Raw genomic sequence first — 24,754 nt, 5'->3', positions numbered from 1 at the left:
CTTACAGTATTCAGTGTAATCTCTTCTCAGCCTACCTTCTTCCTCTCATATACTTTTCTTTTTTGAAAGTCCTCTGGCCATGAAATTGTACAACAGGGCTGGGGAACACTTTTCAGCCACTTTCCTTCCTGGCTAACTTTCTGGCTGTCACATGCCACTGGTGGATGGAACCACACACACAGCCACATGCTGAAGGTAGAAGTCCTGCAGGTGGGAGGATGCACAAGCCAGGGCTCCCCCAGCCTGTTTGTACGGCAAGCTCATGTGTTTATCAGGGCAATCAAAGCCTTTATCACCCTTAACTTGCTGAGTGGGTGGCGGCTTTCCTCTGTATCCTGTTGTGGAGCAGGGACAACCTTCACACATCAGCTGCCGTTTTAAGGGACTTCAAAATTTAGTAAAGCCGCATGTCCTTTGCCATGTGTGCCATTTTACTCTCCTAGTTTATTTGTCAAATGCAAACAAACAGCCCTAGCGTGTTGTACATATTAGGTTAGTGAAAAGACACAGTAACTATCATGCTGTATTTTAATGGAATGAATAATGGAAACAGGACCAGAGCTCAGCAGTGAAGCACAAAGTGTTTTTTTGCTTTACATGAATAAAGTCCCATGTTCAGTGATTGTATCTCCAATGGGAAATCTTGGAGATGTGCCATCAGTCAGAGTAGACAGAATGATACCCAGAATCCAGACTTCATATATGGCAGTTTCAGATGTTTATAAAACCAAGGGAGAGCAGCGATAGAGACATGTTTGCCAAATTTATAAATAGAATATATATTTTACTATGTGCCTAAAGGCAATATATAAAGCATAAGAAGGGGAAAAACAACATCCTAAAACTAAAATAAATACTCCTTTTAAAATTGGGGACTGCAGCAACATACTTAAAAGTAAACCTCTCCAAGTGCCTGGTGGAATGGGTTCAGTTTTACAGAAACCTAAAACTCAGTAAAGGCAGATCAAGGTGGGTCTCTCAAGTAAGGTCATTCCAAAGGTTTGGGGTTGTGAATAATAACCAAACTTGGCACAAGGAATGAAAATCAAGATTACTTCTCTCTCCAAAACGAAGTCTTGCGGGAGGGGGGACATTCTGCGTTTTTACAAAATATTATTGCTGTAAAATACAGTACGTTACATTTTGATAGCGTATACAAAATGTTTATCATACCTTCTATCTCTCCCCCCCCCCCATCTAGGCTGGGCATGTTTGTGGTGATGACATAGATGTAATTGATGGACGTCCCACTGGGTCTGTGAGAATCTCATTTGGCTATATGTCTACATTTGAAGATGCACAAGCCTTTCTAAAGTTCATTATAACCACCAGACTCATTGGCTGCAACATGGTTGATATTCCATCTCCAAGACAGACTATTTCAGAACTGGTAGCGTCTCCCAGGGAGAATGGTCACACCTGTGATAACAACAGTGCAAATAAGCTGCCTCCGAACAAGAGCACTGGGGACTCTGGACTTAGTACCTCTTCCACTTCAGTGAACATGCCGGTCAATCTACAGCCAGCCAGGAGACATTCAGAAAGAGACATGACTGAGGTTTTTGGGAACCCAGCAGAAGACATGCCAAGTGGTAGAAGGCCAGTCACTGTCACCAACATTTATCTCTACCCAATCAAATCATGTGCTGCATTTGAGGTAAATGCTTTTAGTGATATTTAAAAGATTCACATTTTTTCAGGTGTGTTGATGTTTTATATCTCTATATCTATATATATGTATATCTCTATATCTATATGTATAGTGTGTGTGTGTGTGTGTGTGTGTGCGCGCGCGCGTATGCATACATTGGGATGGGTGTGTATATATCTAGATCTGCATAGATGTTTTATATGTATATGTGTGTGCGCGCATGTGCATGTGCATACACACATGCAATTTTTAGCTCACAAAGGCATCTAGGGCCAGAACCGCTTCACCTTCACGTAGACAGAGACAATGAGCCTCCTGTGCCAATTTTAGGAATACCATTAACTGGTATTAAATTGTTGGTTATTTAGTGTATGTGTATATCCATCCATCATGGGGCAGAAGAAGCACATCATTAGGATTTTCTTCTAATGCATCAAAATGTTTTTGGCCTTCTCTGTTCAGATCAGATATATATATATGTGTGTGTGTGTGTGTGTGTGTGTGTATAAATTTAAAAATCAGAATAGAGGTCAGTTGAAGTAAAACTAAATGAGCATTGGCTATATCCCTCTCTTCTGGCCTGGCCCAGGAAATAAAAAGAAGAAAAGGGTCATTTTGGTGTCCCTGAAAGGATTGCTCCATTGGTTGGTATAATCACCAGGGAGGCTTCAGTTCATCTTAAGCTGTCTTTTCCATGAATAATTGGACACCAGTTTTATCCTCACATGCATCCCCAAAACTCTTGTGTTGTGCTACAACAGTGTGTAAACAGCAGGTAAGGGTGATCGCCTAAGGCCTATGTTTCACTCAAGTAGTGAACCTGCATCTGGGCTGTACAACGTCAGGTTGGGGTACACATGAAAAAGTCTTTCCACATAGGGAAATAATTATTATATTATTATTGGTGTTTTTGTAGGAGAATTGCATGACTGAGGATAGAGTGGCTGTACTCTAGCAGAAGTCCCATCTGTGATGCTTTTGCCTATTCCATTTAGTAACTGCTCAGAGGGTCCCCTGCAATCTCTTCACGCACTTTTTGCTCCATCAAGGAGGGGTTGGCGTGCTGCATAATTTGGCTCTAGAATAGGCCTTTTCACTTTTGAGGAGAAAAGGGGAAAAGAGGAAAGAACCCTCAGAGAAATCAGGACAAGAGATTTAAAGAGGGAGAATTGGAATATTTCTTCCTTAAGCCTGTTGGAGACAGTGGAGAAGGTCAGGCAAGGTGAATACCAACTGTTTGACCAACCTTGACGATGGGAAGGAGGAATTTGGAGAAACTGAGGGTTGATTGATAATGGGGAGACAGAAATGCAGGAGGGGGAAGAAAGATGGGGATCGTATGGAGGGCAAACGCAAAATCAGGGAGGTAAAGAACTCTTAGAACTCTGCAATGCAAGGGCAGTTGTAAGTCTGGAAATGGAAGATCTGAAAACGAATAGGGTGCTTTTGGGATGACAACCTCCAAGGCTTGTTGACAAAAGTGGTGGTGGGCTTTAGGTTAATTTTAAAGTAGGGTTTGCAGTACTTCTGATACAGCATGCTTTACTTCTCAGAGCTCTGGTAGTCAGTGAGAAATGAGGTCCCATGTTAGCTGAAATGTGCAACAGGACCCACACCTTTGCCCACGCCAAATGAGAACTTTGGCTGGAAACTCGTATCCAGATTTGACCAGTGCATATACTTGTAGTGACATTCAGGAAAAAATGGTGTTTTTAGTCAAGGCACTATAATGGGACAATAAAAATGGCTGTGGAACTGTGCTCTCTGGCAACAAGGGGCGGAGGAAGGACTCAGTAATTTTCCAGTTCTAGCTGCCTGCATAAAACTACAAAAACTTGGAAGCTGTCAACCACTTCATAGACTACTGTGCAGCTGGAGGCTGCACATAGAATTGTGGGTCACAAATTCTGCTGACTGGCATTCAGAGCATGAGGCAACTTCACAGCAACTAAAGTTAAACTTTTTTTTTACTCATTGTCTTAAATATATGGAATACTTAGTATCAAAATAAATATTATGCTAATATTCTGTTATAATAATAATAATAATAATAATAATAATAATAATAATAATAATAATAATAATAATATATTATTTGTACCCCGCCCATCTGGCTGGGTTTCCCCAGCCACTCTGGGCGGCTTCCAACAAAGATGAAAAATACACTAAAATGTCACATATTAAAAACTTCCCTGAACAGGGCTGCCTTCAGATGTCTTCTGAATGTCAGGTAGTTGTTTATCGCTTTATCATCTGATGGGAGGGCGTTTCACAGGGCGGGCGCCACTACCGAGAAGGCCCTCTGCCTGCTTCCCTGTAACTTGGCCTCTCGCAGTGAGGGAACCGCCAGAAGGCCCTCGGAGCTGGACCTCAGTGTCCGGGCAGAACGATGGGGGTGGACGCTCCTTCAGATATACTGGACCGAGGCCATTTAGGGCTTTAAAGGTCAGCACCAGCACTTTGAATTGTGCTCGGAAACATACTGGGAGCCAATGTAGGTGTGATGGCCTGGGATTCCGATTCGGAGGATGAAACAGAGGAATCCCAGCCTGCACAGGAGTCCCCGCCTCCAGGGCCGGCTGAACTGGGGCAAGGCCTAGAGGCTGAAGAGCCTGCACCTGTGGCAGTGCAGCAGGAGCTGGCCCCAGGTGAAGTCCTCCTGGCCCCAGAGGGGCCTGATGACTCAGTGGCCACAGGTGAGCCTCCTCCAGGGCCCAGTAACCCTTCGGCCTCTCCTGATCTGCAGAGGCTTAGGGCAGAGAGGCGAAGGGAACTAGTTGCCCCCAGGAGGAGTGCTCGCCTTAAGGCCAGAGTAGGCGGGGCTCCTGGGGGTCGGGACCGCCCCTGACCTTAGAAGAGGATAAAAGCCCAGTCATCCCGGCCCCAGGTTGCGGGAGCAACGTCGTTGTTGGCTTCGGACCTTCCTGTGATCCTGATCCTTGCTCGGCTTCCTGTTCCTGACTATCCAGTACTCCTGTTCCCTGCACGGCCTCCTGTTCCCGACCATCCGGTGTTCCTGCTACCTGCTCAGCCTTCCGTTCCAGCGTTCCTGTTCCCCGCCCGTCTCTCTGCATCGGACCTCGCCCCGCTTCGTGTGGACTCTGCTACACTCACGGTACCTTACCCCCGGGACCAGCACAGTTTGCTCCCGCCACACCCGCACTCCCCCTTCGTAGGGGTGCGTTCGGGAGGAGCCAGAGGCCATGGAGGACCAGGCGGCTGCACTGGTGACTTTGGCCCAGGAGAACCAGGCCTTAACTCACACCGTGCAGCAGCTCAGTGACGCGGTCGTGGCACTTCAGCAACGCTTAGAAGCCCTACCGGCTCCTGGGGCCGACGCCCCGACTCCTGGCAAGTACCCAGTGGCTCTGCCTGAGAAATTTGATGGAGCTCCGGCCAGCTTTCCTATCTTCCTGGCCCAGGCCAAGCTCTATATTCAGGGGCGAGCCCGGAACTTTCCTGACGACCGCACCAAGGTGCACTTTTTGATTAGTTTGTTAAAGGACCAGGCGGCCAAGTGGGCGTTGCCGCTACTCAGGCAAGACTCCCCCTTGCTGGCGGACTATACGGGGTTTTGCAATTGTTTGGAGGCCGCGTTCGGCAACCCCCAGAAAGGGAGTCAAGCCAACCGGGCGATTCGGCGGTTGAGACAGGGCAAGTCCACGGTGGCCGCATACACCACAGAATTCCGGCTGCTGGCACAGGACTTGACCTGGAACGACTCGGCTCTCCGGGACCAGTATCTCGAGGGGCTTTCAGATGAGATACTGGACCAGCTGGCCACGATGGAACGCCCCACCACGCTAGACACCCTTATCCAATGGAGTCTACAGATTGACGATCGGCTAGAGGACCGGCGTCAGGCTCGGGACCGCCGGCACCTCCAGTTCTTGGCCCCAGTGTCGACCAGCAGCCCCACGGGCCCAGCTAAGTCATTGGAGGAACCTATGCAGCTTGGGGCAGTGTGGCCACGCCTCTCCCCCGCAGAGAAGTCGCGGCGTCGGGAGGGGAATCTTTGTCTCTATTGTGGCGGAAGCGGACACTATGCAAGGTTCTGTCCTGAAAAACGCCAGCCGCAGGGAAACCACCAAACCCCAGTAGCTGATGGCCCTGGCTACCGGGGGTCCCAAACAGCACAGAATGGGGCCGCACCAATTGAATTACAACACCTTATGGTTCCGGTACATCTATACCCTCCAGGAGGGCCATGGATTCTTACCCATGCGCTGGTGGATTCGGGCGCAACCCGCTCTTATATGGACGCTGCTTTTGCTGCCCAGCATCGGGTGCCACTGCGGAACAAGCCAGAACCGGTGCAGGTGGAGGCAATCGACGGACGGCCCCTGCGTTCGGGTGCCGTCACTCAGGAGACCCAGCCCCTGGTCCTGTGCCTCCAGCAGCACCGAGAGATGCGAACTCTGGATATTGCCTCCATGCCCCGGTTCCCCCTGGTGCTTGGGATGGACTGGCTGGAGGCTCACAATGTGCGGATTGACTGGGTCAAACGGACTGTACACTTCCCAGACCCCAGTTCTCCGGCTGAGACTGAGATGCTAGCAGCTGCGCCCACTGAGGAGGTTGCTGCGACGCTCCCCGCTGAATACCGGGACTATCACGACGTGTTTGAGGAACGGGGGGCAGACCAGCTGCCGCCGCATCGGTCCTTTGACTGTGGCATAGACCTCCAGCCCGGAGCGCCTCTACCGGTGAGTCGCTTATACTCGTTAACCGAGCCAGAGCGCGAGGCTTTACAGGACTTCTTGCGCAAGAACCTAGAGCGTGGGTTCATTAGGCCTTCTACCTCACCCACTGCTGCGCCAGTGCTCTTTGTTAAAAAGAAATGTGGGGAGCTCCGCCTTTGCCATGATTACCGGGCCCTGAACAAAATCACCATCCCGGACCGGTACCCTTTGCCCCTTATTTCGGAGTTACTGGAGCGGGTGCAAGGGGCGCAGGTGTTCACCAAGCTAGACCTCCGGGGTGCCTACAATTTGATTCGGATCCGCGCCGGGGATGAATGGAAGACCGCATTTGGGACCCGGTACGGACAGTTCGAATACCTGGTTATGCCCTTTGGTTTGTGCAACGCGCCTGCTGTGTTCCAACGGTACATCAACCACGTGTTCCAGGACTTGCTAGACAAGTATGTGGTGGTGTACTTGGATGACATTCTGGTTTACTCCCGTGACCCGGCGTGCCACGAAGGCCATGTCCGGACCGTGCTGCAGCGCTTGCGCGAGCATCGTCTGTATGCAAAGCTCAGCAAGTGCGAGTTTCATCAGCGGTCAGTGGACTTCCTGGGTCACCGACTCTCACCAGGTGGGGTGCAGATGGATCCTGGGAAGGTGGCAGCGGTTCGAGAATGGGCGGCACCTCGGAACCGCAAGGACCTACAGCGTTTCCTGGGGTTCGCCAACTATTACCGAACCTTCATTGCGGACTATGCTCACCGCACCACCCCGTTGACCCGACTACTGCGCCCCAAGACGCTGTTTTCCTGGGACAAGGAGGCGGAGGAGGCGTTTCAAGGGTTGAAGGCCTGTTTCCAGAGAGCGCCAATCTTGCAGCATCCGGATCCTTCTCGACCCTTTGTGGTAGAGACTGACGCCTCCAGTACGGCTCTCGGTGCCGTCTTGTCTCAGCAGCACGGACCGGAAGCGCCACTTTTACCCTGCGCCTTCTATTCCCGCCAGCTCCTCCCAGCGGAGCGTAACTATACTGTGTGGGAGCGGGAACTACTGGCCATCAAGGTAGCCTTCGAGGTCTGGCGCCACCATCTTGAGGGGGCACGACATCCGGTGGAGGTGAGAACCGACCACCGGAACCTGGAGTACCTCCAGACCACCCGCAAGCTGAACCAAAGACAGATCCGGTGGGCGTTGTTCTTTTCCCGGTTCCAGTTTCGGATCCACTACATCCCTAGCTCTCAGAATCAGAAGGCGGATGCTCTGTCCCGGAAACCTGAAGACAACGCAGACACGGTACAGCAAGCAGGACCCACCACGATTCTACCTCCGGCTGCATTCCTGGCCACCCAGGAGGCGCAGCCACTGCAGGTTCGGGTGCGGGAACAGCAGCGGGTCGACGCTTGGGCCCAGGATCGTCTCCGGGAGCTGGCTGAAGGGTCCAGTCCACAATATCCGGGGCTGGTCCTGCATCATGGCCTGCTGCTGCACCACGGTCGTCTGTACGTCCCGCCAGGGCCACTACGGCTGGAGGTTCTCCGGATGGCCCATGATGCCCCAGCAGCGGGGCACTTTGGACGGTATCGGACCACCCATTTGGTCAGTCGGGAGTTTTGGTGGCCCCGCCTGAAGGCTGACGTGGCTCGCTACGTTGCTGGTTGTGATGTCTGCCGTCGCGCCAAGGGTCCTACCGGGTGACCCCCCCGGCCTACTTCAGCCGTTGCCAGTTCCACCGCGCCCTTGGCACACGGTTTCATTGGACTTTATAGTGGAATTACCCTCGTCTCGTGGCTGTACCTGCCTTCTGGTTTTCTCCGACCATTTCACCAAGATGGTACACTGCGCTCCCTGTCCATCTGTACCCACAGCCAAGGAAACTGCGCAGCTGTACCTTCAGCATGTCTTCCGCCTGCATGGACTACCTGAGCGTGTGGTGTCCGACCGGGGCGTTCAGTTCACATCCCGGTTCTGGCGAGCATTACACCAGACCCTCGGGACAGAGGTCTGCCTCTTGTCAGCCTACCACCCACAGACCGATGGCCAGACGGAACGGGCGAACGCGGTGCTAGAGCAGTACCTCCGGTGTTACTGCAGCTACCAGCAGGATGACTGGGTCGACCACCTGGCATTGGCGGAGTTCGCCTATAACAACGCGGTGAATGCGTCCACCCAGCAGACCCCGTTCCAGGCCAGCTATGGTTATCATCCACGGCTGTTTCCAGAGGTGCTGCCGGCATCCGCGGTCCCGGCAGTGACGGAGTGGCTTCAAGAGCTCCAGTCCCAGCAACAGCTTTTGGTGGAGCAACTGCACCAGGCCAAGGAAGCGTACAAAGCCCAGGCCGACCGCCACCGCCAGGTGGGGCCGGAACTTCGCGTCGGTGACCTGGTTTGGCTCTCCACTCGCCATCTCCACCCCTCTCGACCTTCGCGGAAGTTGGACGCCCGCTTCACCGGCCCGTTCCCTATCGTGGACCAAGTCTCTCCTGTGGCATTCCGTCTCCGGTTACCCGCAACCCTGAAGGTTCACCCGGTCTTCCACAGGTCCCTTTTGAGTCCTGTGGCCCCACCCGACGAGTTCCACCCGAACCGTCCCCAACCACAGCCAGTGTTGGTTCGGGGAGAGCCTGAGTACGAGGTGGAACGCATCCTGGACTCCCGATACCGCAGGGGAAAGCTACAGTATCTCATTGACTGGAAGGGGTACGGACCGGAGGACCGTTCCTGGGAGCCAGCGGCCAACGTCCACGCACCTGCCTGCCTCCGAGAGTTCCATGCGACATACCCCGGCAAGCCGGGTCCGGACCCTCGGTTGAGGGGGGGGCCTGGGAGGGGGGATGGTGTGATGGCCTGGGATTCCGATTCGGAGGATGAAACAGAGGAATCCCAGCCTGCACAGGAGTCCCCGCCTCCAGGGCCGGCTGAACTGGGGCAAGGCCTAGAGGCTGAAGAGCCTGCACCTGTGGCAGTGCAGCAGGAGCTGGCCCCAGGTGAAGTCCTCCTGGCCCCAGAGGGGCCTGATGACTCAGTGGCCACAGGTGAGCCGCCTCCAGGGCCCAGTAACCCTTCGGCCTCTCCTGATCTGCAGAGGCTTAGGGCAGAGAGGCGAAGGGAACTAGTTGCCCCCAGGAGGAGTGCTCGCCTTAAGGCCAGAGTAGGCGGGGCTCCTGGGGGTCGGGACCGCCCCTGACCTTAGAAGAGGATAAAAGCCCAGTCATCCCGGCCCCAGGTTGCGGGAGCAACGTCGTTGTTGGCTTCGGACCTTCCTGTGATCCTGATCCTTGCTCGGCCTCCTGTTCCTGACTAACCGGTACTCCTGTTCCCTGCTCGGCTTCCTGTTCCTGACTATCCAGTACTCCTGTTCCCTGCACGGCCTCCTGTTCCCGACCATCCGGTGTTCCTGCTACCTGCTCAGCCTTCCGTTCCAGCGTTCCTGTTCCCCGCCCGTCTCTCTGCATCGGACCTCGCCCTGCTTCGTGTGGACTCTGCTACACTCACGGTACCTTACCCCCGGGACCAGCACAGTAGGTCTTTCAAGACCAGTGTTATATGGTCTTGGCGGCCGCTCCCAGTCACCAGTCTAGGTGCCGCATTCTGGATTAGTTGTAGTTTCCGGGTCACCTTCAAAGGTAGCCCCACGTAGAGCGCATTGCAGTAGTCCAAGCGGGAGATAACCAGAGCATGCACCACTCTGCCGAGGCAGTCCGCGGGCAGATAGGGTCTCAGCCTACGTACCAGATGGAGCTGGTAAACAGCTGCCCTGGATACAGATTTGACCTGTGCCTCCATGGACAGCTGTGAGTCCAAAATGACTCCCAGGCTGCGCACCTGGTCCTTCAGGGGCACAGTTACCCCAGTTATCTTGAAACAGCTCTTGTCTACTCAAGGAGTTCAGTGGTGTTAACAGTCCCACATCCTAGATCAGTGTTTCCCAACCTTTTTTGGGCAAAGGCACACTTGTTTGATGAAAAAAATATCGAGGCACACCACCATTACAGCCCCGTGACGTCAGCGCGCAGCGCCACGCCGGGAGGGACGCACGAAAGTGTAAGTTTTCAATTTTTTTCCCTCCCCCTTGCCGGGGAACCTCCAAGCTTTGGGGGTGGGGGGGAGGAGGCAGCAAAGCGAGGCAGGAAGGAGAGCGCGTCTTGGCTGGGTGAGCTTTGGCAGGGAATGAGAGCCGCGAGGCGGGCGCTGCGGACGGAGGCGCTGCCCGCCGAGCTCGCAGGCAGCCAGGCAGGCAGACAGCGAGAGCCCCGCGCTGGGCGGCCTCTCCTCGCCGCCGCCGCCCCGCCTCTCGCCGCCCGACTCGCCCGCCTCCCTCCAGGCAACATCTCGCGACACACCAGGCAACATCTCTGTTTCTGGTGGGGCAGTTGCTGAACAGGTCCATATTTTGAATTGAGCAGGGCTGGACAAGCTAGCAACATTGCCTCTGCTCCATGACTCACTCCCAAATATGTCAAAACACAAGACCCCCCCCCCCATGGGCGTAGCCAGGATTTATTTTAGGGGGGGAAGCATTGTGTTAGGCAGAACCGAGTTACTTGTAATGCAGTTGGTCAGTTAAGTAGGCCCTTTGTCTCCAGTATCAACGGCACTAGTCACTGATGGCAGGATATCAAAGAAAGATCTCTTTCATTCCTGACAGTCCCTGCGTAAATAGTAGTAGAGATTATCAATTTTCTGCTTATCTTCCCAGTTTTATTGAAGTCTGAAAGAAAACACAGCCTATATTTATGTTCATACTGGAGGGAGTGGCTTAAAGAGTCTTTTGCTTGTGCCTTGGCATGAGAGAAAGTGATTAAAGTACATAATAAACAAAGAAATAAATCAGGCAAGCCGAGGACCAATCTAGGAGGATCATTCATAGCTGACAGTGTATCCCCTTGAAAACTGAATGCCATCCCCCACCCCGCCCTCCATCCCAAAGATAACAGCCCTTCTTTTGTGAGCATACTCGTCCAGGGCTGAAAGAGGGCTGTCAAGAGCTTTTGGTTTTGCCAGGGTTGGTTGAAGCTGCCTCCAACTTCTAATTCAACAGCAACAGCAGCAGCAGCAGCAGCAGCAGCAATATTTCAGAGATTGGACTGTAGGCATTGTTACCCCAGGGCCACTGACTGTGGCAAGAGGTCTAATGTTGGGAATTTCAAGAACAGCCTCCCTGAACCGGCTTCACGTAACACATACCCATCACTACATTTTAGTTTGGGTGATTTTACAAAAATCCCCCAAAACTGCTTAGTAGAGTGCATGGAAATGAATAACTTAATCCTAAAACTTACAATAAATATTAATTCAGTAATTAGCATGCTTGTGTGCACTGACATGACATGGGCTGCAGGCGGTGATGGGCGTACAGCAATTGAGGAAACACTTGATTAACATGTTATAATTGAGAGGATGCTGATTTGCATTACAAAGAAATGTTAACATTAAAAATACATTTGCAACAAAAATACGGCATTTAAGTGTTGCGGTGCTATTTGAAAATTCTCTCTTTGAAGATTTTAATTGCTTTTCTTTTTCAAAGTTAATAACATTACCACCTTGCCTGTGACACTCCCTCCCCCCCCCACCGTTTTTTGAATAAGGCATGATGAAGTAGGTAGATGGTCTACACGCTGACCTAGAATCTGACTTTCCTTTGCAATGTATTTTGCAGTGCTTTAATAGATGTCAATATTATTATAGCTTCTTTTATGAAAACTTCCTGCTGTGGATCACAGCCCTGCATCTGCATGAAAATTGAGGTCAAAGCCATTGAAGGCTCACCTGCATTAGAAATATATTCTCTTCAGTAATAAGTTTTTTAGTTGCCTGGGAGTTTAAAGCAAAACATAATAAGAAACATTACCAAGGCAGTCACATATTTTTCTCAAGTATAAATGGCACATTACTTTTGCATGCGATGAGCACAGCCCTTAATTCAGAGGTGCAATCTTGGAAAATGAAGACTCGAACTCCAGTTCAGAATCCCATTGGCAGAGCAAAGCAACTGCTGAGGGCAGAGTTATGCAAATGAAGCATATTTACATACAGGTACTGGTTCTTCTGGCAGAATTTGCAGAGTTTTCTTTTTAAAAGAAATGAAGCTGAATTCTGCAATCTGCATGAATTATTCAGGTTAATCTAATATACAAGCACCAATCACTCAATAAGGCCAGCTTTATTTGCTGTGGTAAAAGTTGTGTTTCCAATAAAGCTTACATGGGGGGGGGGTGTCAAAGGTCGAATTCTCTTAGGAATTCTCTCCCTCCTTCCGCTGTATCTGTCTCTCATTTCTGCCTGTCACAGAGTCCCAAACACCAGTCAAGTTGACCTATGGTGGGTGGGAAGAATGGTGAGGAAGGGAATCCCAGTGGGGTAACCCCCTTGTGCAGCCATCCCAGCAGGGCTCAGTGCCAGCTCCCTTTCAGCTCCAAATTCCTCATCTATAGCCATGCCTGTACCTGCCCCATACCTCCCTTTTGTGCATGGGTAAATCTGTTTTGACTACAGTAGCAATGGGACTGGACATCAGCAATGGAGTAAACGATTCCATGAAAACACACACACAAACTTATAAATGTTTAAAGCGCATGGATTTTGCATTGTAAATGCTGCAGAATGAAAAAGGTAAATTTTAAACATTAATAACTTCATCGTAACAGCAGGTTTCAGGCTATTCATATTTGCTCAAGACTACATAAATAAAAGAGTATTTAATCTCAGATGCAATAAATACTTTAGACTCACTGAGATCACTGTGCACTAGATTTTATTCTAATTTTTAAGTGCTCCCAGGTCTAAGATGAATTATAATATTGTTCTCTTTACGTTTTCCTGAATAAATCAGTCCACCTTTTTCACTACCTCATTGCCAAATAATAAAACAGGATATTCTAATGGAACTTCCTCAGGCTGTTTCAACACCCTGCCACCGTATTGAGCTTTATCTTTCTTGTTAAAATCTGCTTGATTGGCTTGGCATCATTTTTTCTGGAAAATGCAATCTCCTTGTATGTTTGTCAGATACCATACAGGGGAAAGGGGTGGCTGTTAAAAAGAAGGAAGGCAAGAACTTTTCCTGGCAGTTTTTGTGTTTTGTTTTTAGTGAATATATATGACATAGCACTGAATGCTTTTTAGGCCTGTCTTCAAATCCAGGCAGAAGATGCTCCACTATCAAGTCTCTCTCCTGCCCCTCCCCCACTCCAATTTGTTTTCCTGTTTATTGAATTTATATTCTGCTGTTCCTCCCAAAAGAGTTCAGGGCAGCAAACACTTTTAATAAAATACAGTGGTACCTCAGTTTAAGAACAGCCCTGTTTACAAACTATTTGGTTTACGAACTCCACTAAACTGGAAGTAGTATCCCGGTTTGTAAACGTTACCTCGGTCTAAGAACAGAATCCGAACGGTGGAAGGGCACCGGTGGCAGGAGGCCTTATCAAGGAAAGCACGCCTTGGTTTAAGAACAGACTAAGTTCGTAAACCGAGGTACCACTGTAAAGACAGTAACAATAATTTTTAAAACCTGCTTCAAAACTGTTGCAAACATCTGAAAACAAAACACCTAAAACTATTTTAAGAACAGACGTAACCATTAGGGAAGCTTTTAATGCTTAACAGACTACTGTATTTTAATACTTTGTTGAAAGCCATCCCAAGTGGCTGGGGAAACCCAGCCAGATGGGTGGGGTATAAATAATAAATTATTATTATTATTATTAACCAAGGTGGGCATCCAAAAGTGGTGCCTGACTAATATCAGCAGAACAAAGGGTTCATCCACACTTCCCTTTCTCCTGTGATTTCTTCCATTTGATCTCTGTCTTCTAGGCATGGGTCCAAGAGCTTCTTTTGTCTCGCCACTTTCCCCAGGGAAACCCGGTGATTGACGTTTGCTCCAATTCAACAGTAAGCAGCGGGTTTTCCCAGGGAAAACAGCAGGACAATTTAAAAATAATAATAATAACCAGATTTGTGTCTGAAGTCACAGACCGAACAGAAGTGTGTATGAGCCTATGGCCAGAAAGCTGACCATTAGTGTTATGTACTGAAGTTCTCATCCTGGGGCAGCAGGGGGATACTGTAGATAGTTCAGGTCCACGTATGCAAATAAGGGATCGAAAGTGACGTTCTGGATAGTTACAGAAAATGGTTACTGTTGCATTCTAGTGGAGCTCTATATAAGCAGGCTGGCTGAACCCTTCAGTTCAGTTCTGTTCTGGCCTGTGAATAAACAAGAGCTGTTTGAAGAATCGCTGTGTCATCTGATATGTTCACCCACAACTTAACAATTAGCTAGAGCTGTGGGAAGTAAAGTGGACGCTCGGGTTGCGAACGTGATCTGTGCGGGAGGCACGTTTGCAACCCGCAGCGCCGTGTCTGCGCATGTATGGTGTCGTGATTCGGCATTTCTGCGCATGCACGAGCGCTGAAACACGGAAGTAATCCTTTCTGGTACTTCCGCGTTTGGCACGGTGCTCAACCCGAAAATGCACAACCTGAAGTGTCTGTAACCCAAGGTATGACTGTAGTTGTTCTGGAACACGTGCCCTAGTAGCATCCTGGACAGAGGCAGAAAGGGAACAGAGGTCACCCTTCCCTATAGGGGGGACATGTAGTGAAAATGTCACTCCAACTGCTCGCCTCCTCCATGAGGGAGGCACCAGCAGATCCAGTGTAACCCTGAGGTTTGCAGGTAGTCAGAATAACTTAGGGGGAACCCTGAGAGAACCTACAAAACAGCCCCATAAGAACTCTTCACACAGTGCGTAGCTGAACTGTGGGATTCACTCCCACAAGAATAGATGGCCACTAACTTGGATGGCTTTTAAAAGCGACAAATTCAGGAGAGGATAAGGCTCTCAGTGGCTACTAGCCATGGTGGTTGTATTCTGCCTCTGTTGCTGGAGGGAGAATGTCTCTGAATAAGTGAATCACAGGTGGAGAGAGTGCATTCAGGTTTTGCTTTTGACCGGTAGCCGACCATCGGCCGCTGGACTAGATGGGCCATTGATCTGATTCAGCAGGAGTGATACGTTCTGAACTCACTGGAACAGGGTGTTGACTGAGAGGGTGGAAACCGGCGAGTGGGGGTGGGAGAACAGAATGGAGTGTCTGGAAAAGGGAGAGGAGGAGGAGAAGCACATAGATATCAAGAGGGAGGAGAGAGATTGGGATATGCTGCTTCTTCATTCACTCACACAAAAAAAGCTGTATTAAAATATCCTCAGGTATGGAAGCGAATGCTGCCCATAGATGTCAGTGGAGAAATCAAAGACTTTAATGTACCTGAGACTAGACACACGTTTGTCCACCTCCCTTCTGCAAAAAAATCAAGACAAAAAGAGAAAAACAACATGGTGGCCATTGAGGATATAGCCTGATCAATGGGCACAGAACGCTGACTGGCTGCAGGAACGACAATGTTCAGGGGTCCAGCTACTCCAGCAGGAATGACAGTGGAGTCGCTGGAACCCTGAACAAAAGCACTCAGTGCTTCAAGATTTTGTTGAAGGACCCACTTCTATAACATGGTGACAATTATCCAGATACCATTAAATTATGTAATATTTATAATTTTGTATAGTGTCCTTCAATCCTGTTTTCAATATTGTGGCTGAAAAGCCAAATCTCAATTTTTTCTTTCTATCTCTCATCTATCTATCTATATCTCTCATCTATCTATCTCATCTATCATCTATCTATCTATCTATCTATCTATCTATCTATCATCTCTCTCTCTCTCTCTCTCTCTCTCTCTCTCTCTCTCTCTATCATCTATCTATCATCTATCTATCTATCTATCTATCTATCTATCTATCTCTATCTATCTATCTATCTATCTATCTATCTATCTATCTATCTATCTATCATCTATCTATTTATTCCGCCCCTCTGACTAGGTTGCTCGAGGCTGTTCCCAACAAAATATTAAAAACACAGTGAAACATCAACCATTAAAAATTTCCCTGAACAGGGCTGCCTTCCAATGTCTTTGAAAAGTCAATCAGTTGTTTATCTGTTTGCCGTCCGATGGGAGGGCATTCCACAGGGCAGGCGCTGCTACCGAGAAGGCCCTCTGCCTGGTTCCCTGTTTCCTTACTTCTCGCAGTGAGGGAACTGCTAGAAGGCCCTCAGAACTGGCTAGACAAGGGGGTGGAGACGCTCCTTCAGGTATACTGGGCTGAGGCTGTTTAGGGCTTTAAAGATCAGTACCAACAATTTGAATTGTGCTTGGAAATGTACTGGGAGCCAATGTAGGTCTTTCAGGACCTGTGTTATATGGTCCCAATGGTCACTCCCAGTCACCAGTTTGGCAGCCGCAGTCTAATTATTCCTAATAAGGGCAACCATCCAGGTAGAGTGGACTTACTGCAGCTTCTCTTGGCCCTGCTGCCTAACACAATAAAGTGCATTCAGCCACTGGATTCTGCTGCTGGGGAAGGAGCCATGCCCTAAAACCAGAGGTTTTCAACCTTTTTGAGTCCACGGCTCCCTTAACCAACTACATCCTTTCTGCGGCACCCCTATGGGGTTCAGGAGCCCAGTTATGTCACCCCTTGCCTGCAGAGCCGATAGCCCCTCACCCTTTTTTGAACACCCTCCCTTGTGAAGGGTTCCCTCAGCCTCCTCTCCTTGAGAGTCCTCTGGGCAGCCACTGCTGCTGCCCCTGGTCTCTGAACTTCTCCCCACAAGTCTTTGGGAGGCAGAGGCATGAGAGGGCATCAGAAGAGGGAGGGAGGGAGGGGGGAGGGAAGGAGGGAGGGAGGGAAGGAAAGAGGGAAAGAGGCCAGGGTTGCTCGCGGCACCCCAAGATGCCACAGCACACTGGTTGAAAACCACTGCCTTAAGCTGTTACTAACTTCCCAAATTTTACCGAGTCTTTTCCCCAAGTTATTAGTCTAAGGATAATCTCTGTTTTGTACTTGTGACATTTATTTTTATGTTGATAATTTGTATATTGCTTTTCTTTGTAAGAAATAAACTCAGATCAATTTCAGTTATAAAATCAATAAAACATCACATATATTAAAACATAATGTATTAAAAATGCTTTCTAAATAAAAATATGTTTTGGAATTTGTGGCATTCCAAATTCCTGCACAGGTTCTATCCTCCAGCAGAAAAAAGCTGGGGTTGCAGTGGGAAACTGATCCTCTAGAACAGGGATGTCCAACAGGTCAATCGTGAAGCTTCACAACTTTGGCTTCCCAAAAAAAGCTCAATAACTTTGGTAGATCACTGCCGAGTTTTTTTATAGTGGGAGTAGATCGCAGTCTCTTGAAAGTTGGACATGCCTGCTCTAGAACATTGGAGCCAAATTCCCCCTAGACATTCATGATTCAGAAGGACTTCTGAACCCAGAGAAGTTTGGGATGCACCTTAGTCTATTAATCCTGTTTGCTGTTGACAGACAGTATGCTCTCATATCCTTTCAGCTCTTGCAATGAGGTATTGACTATTAAAAGTCTCTATTTTAAAACCAGAAGTAAATACCTACCATTTTTAACTCGTTTGATTCTCAGGTAGTTTCAGTCATGAATAGTTACGTTTTTCCATTTCTTTGCTCAGCATCTGTGCACATCTGCAGCTTAAAGACTTACTAAGTGAGCAGTGGTCTGTTTCCCATCAGGTGATGCGGTGGCCCATCGGAAATAAAGGTTTGCTGTACGATCGTAGCTTCATGGTTGCCAATCACAATGGCGTTTGCATCACTCAAAAGCAGGAACCGAGACTGTGCCTTGTGCAGCCCTTTATTGACCTGGAGCAAAATGTGATGATCATCAGAGCAGAAGGTTGGTATGCAAATCTTCATTATCATTTCATTGTAAGATGGTTTCAGTACAATTTGTAATATCACAAATTACTAGTGTTTCTGACATGCCTTTCTGAGAATTTCTGGTGCTGCAAATCAAATAAAAGATACCAAGTATGTTATGGTTCCAGCTGTTTGGCGTACTTGGACAAACTGTTAAGGGGTGGCTATCCTCTACTTTTGGGTCTGATCAAGACCCAAAGCATTTTTTTTCTTGGGTCTTCTTTGCTCCTTTGCTCCTTAACTGTTTTTTTTCACAGGGACAAAAAGAAGAGAAAGAAGTTGGCCCAGTGTTGGTTTGGGCAGATGGGAATGTGCCCCCCGTAATCAGATCAGATATTCTCCCATTCAGCTGATCTACCCGCATTATCTGAGGAGGGAGGGCACTGTGTGTATGTGTACATGAAAGAGTGGGGGGGGGGTTGATGGAGAAGGCTTCTTCTTATGTTCTTAACAGGCATGTGGCAGGAATTATGAATGCAACTAATCAACCGCAGCTAGGTTCCCCCCCCCCCCGCAACTTTGTATATTTGCTCAGATGTCAGTTTGCCAATGCAGAGGATTCTGGGGGCACATTCTAGGGTACACCCCATTCCCATTGGGCCCAGTTAGATTTATTGGGCCTTATTATCATTGCTTTGGAGCTGTGCAGTGTAAAGAAAATTGGTATACAGTGGTACCTCAGGTTAAGAACTTAATTCGTTCCCGAGGTCCATTCTTAACCTGAAACTGTTCTTAACCTGAGGTACCACTTTAGCTAATGGGGCCTCCCGCTGCTGCCAGAGCACGATTTCTGTTCTCATCCTGAAGCAAAGTTCTTAACCCGAGGTACTATTTCTGGGTTAGCGGAGTCTGTAACCTGAAGCGTCTGTAACCTGAAGCGTATGTAACCCGAGGTACCACTGTATATGTGCAAGTCATATTTAAGTGAAGCTTGTCTGTCATTACTCATTAAATAACTCCTTTCCATCATTTTTCTGTCCCTCCCTTTCTGCAAGTAACTCAGCCTGAGATTAAGAGGCCATGTTTTGTTCATGCAACATTCCTGAGGTAGTGACTTGTCAAAGGCAACCCAAGTGGCCATCAAGGTCCCTTGGATGGCTGAGTCAGGATTTGAACTCAGATTTAAGAGATCCAGATCTAATACTCTAATTACTGTAGCACACTGTTCCACAGCCTTTCAGCAAGTATGCAAAGAACCTTGACGTTTCTACAACGTGGGAGAGCAGGGTTGTGGTTCTGACCGTTTCATCGTAGGTTAGTAATGCAGTGTTTAAAAGTCAGTAGTGACATCCCTGTTAGCTTGATCAGGTTCTTCAAACCTGAGTGTAAAAATACAGTAGCAGAAAGGATGGAAAGCCTTTAATATATTGAACATATATTTCACTTAGCTGCAGCAGCAGGCCTGTACTTTTCATTTTCAAAAAAAAGTATTTTTACTTTTCTAAACTCATTATTTATGTCTTATATATCTACATGTCTGCCTATCCTGGTGGTCTTCCATTTTTACTTGGCCTGCATGCAACATTATTAATAATGCATGTCCATTTGTTTGAGCAACTGATTCCAAATACGTTAAATCCTTTACCTGCTTTATTCTTAGTTGTTGCACAAAACATTGCTTCTTTTGGTTTCCTGTCAAGGATACTCCTATTTTAATGAATTGTGTTACTGAAATAAATAGGCATTGAACCGGGTTAGTAAAATGTTAAACTTAGGACAACAAGCCCTTCATAGAGACCTTGAGTCCTGCTTTGGGTTTCATTTATTATCCTGATGCCATAAAAAGAAGCCTTTTATGATTACTCAGTTGCACAGAAGGAGACTGGAATACATCAGCGTTAATTGTACAAACAAATGTTTCTTTAGTAATTACTCTTCATTGATGGATTAAATACTATGAGAACAATTCAGCTAAAAACTGAGACACTTTTAAACCAAGTTGATTTTCAATCTCAGTGGGAGACCTAAATGTGTTAAATGAAATCAAACAAGCTTTAAAGTGCTTTAACTTTAGTTGTGCCTCATATGTTTCCCATGCTGTGCTTCAGGTTCATTGGCCACATTGTTCAATTTGGATTTACTTTCGCATCAAAAATCCAGTAAGTTTAAAAAATCTTTGGCCGAGGACCGATTTGCAATATAAAGTCTCCATCAGGAAAGATCTTCAGAGCAATTTTCTTCCTGCTTTTTTCAGAACTGAATATCTTAAAACCTTCAGATTCAATAGCATATCATGTGTGTACATTGTTTAAAAACTTGGAGTATATTCAAAAGATACCTGAAGTCAAGCTACTGTGTGGCAGCATGTGTAACTCAGAAAAGGAAGCCATTTTTCTCCCATCTCCATTGCATCTTTCAGGTTTTTCCCACTGGTTTGCAGGATGTGCCATAAAGGCTGCACCTGACATAGTTGGATTGGCAAAGTGTATATTAAAAACAGGCGTGGGTGGCACTGTGGGTTAAACCACAGAGCCTAGGACTTGCCGATCAGAAGGTCGGAGGTTCGAATCCCCGCAACGGGGTGCGCTCCCGTTGCTCGGTCCCTGCTCCTGCCAACCTAGCAGTTCGAAAGCACGTCAGAGTGCAAGTAGATAAATAGGTACTGCTCCGGCGGGAAGGTAAACGGCATTTCCGTGCGCTGCTCTGGTTCGCCACATGACCCAGAAGCTGTATGCCGGCTCCCTCGGCCAATAAAGCGAGATGAGCGCCTCAACCCCAGAGTCGTCCGCGACTGGACCTAATGGTCAGGTGTTCCTTTACCTTTACCTATATTAAAAACCTAAGTATAAAACAGGGGTGGTGCTGTGGTCTAAACCACTGAGCCTGTTGGGCTTGCTGATCAGAAGTTTGGCGGTTTGAATCCCCGCGACGGAGTGAGCTCCCATCTCCTGCCAACCTAGCAGTTTGAAAGCACGCCAAAAAGTGCAAGTAGATAAATAGGTACCGGTCTGGCGGGAAGGTACATGGCGTTTCTGTGCGCTGCTCTGGTTTCGGTGTTCCGTTGCACCAGAAGCGGCTGAGTCATGCTGGCCACATGACCCGGAAAAACTGTCTGCGGACAAATGCTGGTTCCAGTCATCGTCTGCGACTGGACTTAACTGTCAGGCGTCCTTTCCCTTTACTTTTTTAAAATATAAAACACAGGATTGGAATGAGAAAATTTTGGGAGATGGCCCTGTTGCTTTTATCCTGATATTTTCTGAGATGATGCCTCTGCTATTCACTTGAAACTAAAATCTCTTTGGGTTAATGAAGTACTAAGATATGTGGCCCCGAGATAGTAAAATAATTTGTTTTGCCATGTAAGATTATTTTCAATTAACCACATCCAATACCATTCAAATTTTTCTCTTATCTCATATTCAGCATCTGCATCCCCTCAGTTCATTTTTTCCAGAAGGGAAAATTACAGTTGAGACAGTTAGAGTTAAATTTTCTTTCTTTCTTTTTACCCTGAGAAGATGTCCTTGCGCATGCAAAAATGTTTTGGTGTGCTCTCATTTTGCCTAGTGAATATTTTTTGAAAACATATTTTAAAATGTCAAGTATTTGTATTTTCTTCCTTTCGAACTTCTCTTTCCCCCTCTTAAAAGAAGCCTATATTCTCATTTATTAGAGGTGACATAACTGGGATAAGACTTCTTTTCATAGAAGTCTTATCACGGCTGCAGTAAATTTCTGCCTATTCCAATGTATGAAATACAGAGGGAATAAAGTTACTAAAAGCTAAAATTGTGCATTGGCAGGCGTGCTGTGGGGATCAAGGTTGCACAAAACTCTGCTATATCCTTGTTTAATGATCATTTGGAGCCACCTGCAGGCACAAAAATATATTTCTGTATTGAAGCTATAACATTTTGATCCAGCACAGATGTCATGCTAGCTCCCGTAGCAAATGATAGTTTGCAGAACAGAAGCTGGCCTCAGGAATGTGTATGTCCAACCTGGCATGGTGTGACAGCCCCAGATGGCCCATGAGGAGAAGGAAGAAGCAGTAGATCCAGGGATAAAGAAGAGAGGTCCTTCTCTTCTGACTCCAGGGGTCTCGTCCGTTCCTCTAGAGGAGCTCAAAGCCTCACCGGGGAGGAGGGAGGCCTTTGACCAGCCAGAGGGACCAAACAGAAGGAGCTGAAGGCAGAGGGGCAGATACAGTTTTGTTGCAAAGTGTCCCCTTTGCAGGTCCCCTGCCCCCCCATAAGCTCAACAATTTATGTATCCGGAAGATTATTTAACTTTTAGAATGTCTGCCAGTATGCTTTTTACTATGTTTTTATTTTGTTTTTAATTGTTGATGTTTTGTGATGTGTTTCTAATCTTGATAAAGGATGATGATGATGATGATAATGGCCGTCACTGGCTCTTGGGGGAGCAAGTTCCATAGTTGGACTGTGCACTACATGAAGAAGGCATTTTCTTAAAAAATTGATCTAAATCTTCCAGCATTCATTGGACGTCCATGAATTTTAGCATTATGAGGGCGGGGGGGGGGACTTTTCTACACACCCTGCACAATTTTTACTTACCTTTCCTCTAAAATAAAAGGTCCCATAGGCTTCATAGAGGAGTTGCTTCATCCCCTTGATCATTTTGCTTGTCCTTTTACGAATTTCTTTTCAACTATACAGCATCCTTTTTGAGACTGTCCTTTCCCTTATGAGGGGTCTGGGTCAGTTTATTTTTTGCTTCTGAGTCAGTACCATTACTCCACTTCAATAAAGATAACTTCCTTAACTTACAAGTACTACATCCGCTGCTGTGTTTTGGAGCAGGAGCCAGAACACTGGATTTGTGCAACACTAAACTCCAGCAAAGAAAGAGTGGCAGAATGTACTTGCTGCCAAGGCTTCTGATTTGCAAACTGTGGTTTGCAGGGAGCTAACAATCTATCTGCAACCAACTTCTGCCCAGAACCCTTTCAAACTGTCACTAAAAACATTGAAGCTTCAGTCCAGACATTCTTGTTCATAGATGCATGTAGGGATCTCCAAGATGGGCAGTGCTGTTAACTCAGAGACCATTCCCCCCTTATTGAGGATTGTGGGCTGGCTAGAATCAGTCCCCTATAAGCCTCAAACAGATTATCTATACTTCCTAGTTGCACAGGTTCACCTATATGCTTACAGCCTCAATCCACCACAAAATGCATTCTCAGGTTCTAGGTGAAGAATTTTCAAGGCAAGCATTTGGTTTCCGTTAGCCCATGACTTGGATCATTCTATTCAATGCTATTAAAAATGGAGATATGAATAATGTTTTCTATAACTTTTTATGTAGCGATGGATCCCATTTCTGTGTCCTTGGAAGAAGACAGTGAAAGTCTGACTCAGACCTGCCAGAGTAAAGTCTGCTCACACAGGTGAGGGGGGGGGGCGTGAACCCACAGAGCTTGTGTTGGTGGAATGAACGAATCTTTATTTGCATCAGCAAATATTGGCCATAGCAATAAAAGAATAATACAATGTACAAAGAATAGAAATAAAAAGTCAATTATATAAAATATGTTTTAGGGTTTTGAATCAATAGTCAAATAGTGGATCTTATTCCGATTGCCCCAGTAAAAAATCTTGCAACCTTTGCTGTCTCCTGCTCATCTTGATCTGCCTACAGAAAGGACACTGTGTTGCTGGAAACCAATGGCCTTCTTCCCAGGGCAGAGGGCGTGGGTGAAGGGAGCCGTGATTAATCCATATGAGCACAGTAGCTGTGTTTGGATGCAACACTAAACTATTATTTGTGTTTAAGAGTCTTAGTGGGGCTTTGGAGAGAACCAGAGGAGTATGGTTATCTTTGGATACAAATTCTAAGGAAGGACAGAAAAGAATGATGCCACTCTGTACATCAAGGAAGATACAGAGTCCAACAAACTAAAAATTGTAGAAAGGGCAGACATATGCACAAAATTGTTATGGGTGGCAAAACTGGGAGAAAAGAGTAGTTTAGTACTTGGGGTGTGCTATTGCTGCCCTGACCAAAATGCTTAGGGTGAGCTTGAGATGAAGAATGAAATCAAGGAGGCATCCAAAACTGGAAGTGCTGCAGTGATTGGTGACTTCATTTATTCACTCGTAGATTGGGTACATGTACGACAAAGACGTGACATTACCTAACAGTGCCTTAGAACTGTTCATGTTTAATGTTTATGTGTCATGTTTAATGCTCATCACTGCTAAAACCATAAAGACAAAAATGAAACATTATTTTAAAATGTTAGTAGTTGGAGACAAGCCAGGGAGGTGTTCCTCCCTGTGGAACACCCTCTCTCGGATGTCACGGAGATAAAGAACTACACAACTTTTAGATGGCATATGAAAGCAGCCCTGTATCGGGGATGGGTGGAGTATTATTATTAGTAGTAGTAGTAGTATAATAATAATATCCCACTCTTTCTCCGAAAAACTTCTTTGAAACATATTTAGATGGCAAGGGAGTCAAAGTTGTGCTTAAAGGAGGATAAGTATGGAGAGAAACTCAGTAAATCTTTGCATCTGTCTTCATGGCAGAAAATAAAAGGCAGATCCTTGTATCTGAACTAGCCTTCGCAGGTAAAGGTAAAGGACACCTAGACAGTTAAGTCCAGTCAAATTTGACTGTGGAGTGTAGGTGCTCATC

At 47.2% G+C, this 24,754-nt stretch overlaps 1 protein-coding gene across 1 annotated transcript in view; it reads left to right on the top strand.

Annotated features, from left to right (window-relative positions):
• The window catches only part of MOCOS (molybdenum cofactor sulfurase), an 88,351-nt gene that overhangs the window by 51,756 nt on the left and 11,841 nt on the right, over positions 1-24,754 (top strand). Inside the window, exons 8-10 of the mRNA XM_081168509.1 lie at positions 1,202-1,657; positions 17,960-18,122; positions 23,420-23,501. Coding sequence (XP_081024635.1) covers positions 1,202-1,657; positions 17,960-18,122; positions 23,420-23,501 — 701 coding nt within the window. The remainder of the gene's footprint in view (positions 1-1,201; positions 1,658-17,959; positions 18,123-23,419; positions 23,502-24,754) is intronic.

Source organism: Podarcis bocagei (genome assembly GCF_964188305.1).
Source record: "Podarcis bocagei genome assembly, chromosome: 13".
In the NCBI taxonomy this organism is placed as follows: domain Eukaryota; kingdom Metazoa; phylum Chordata; class Lepidosauria; order Squamata; family Lacertidae; genus Podarcis; species Podarcis bocagei.
This window is presented reverse-complemented; position numbering and strand designations above follow the sequence as displayed.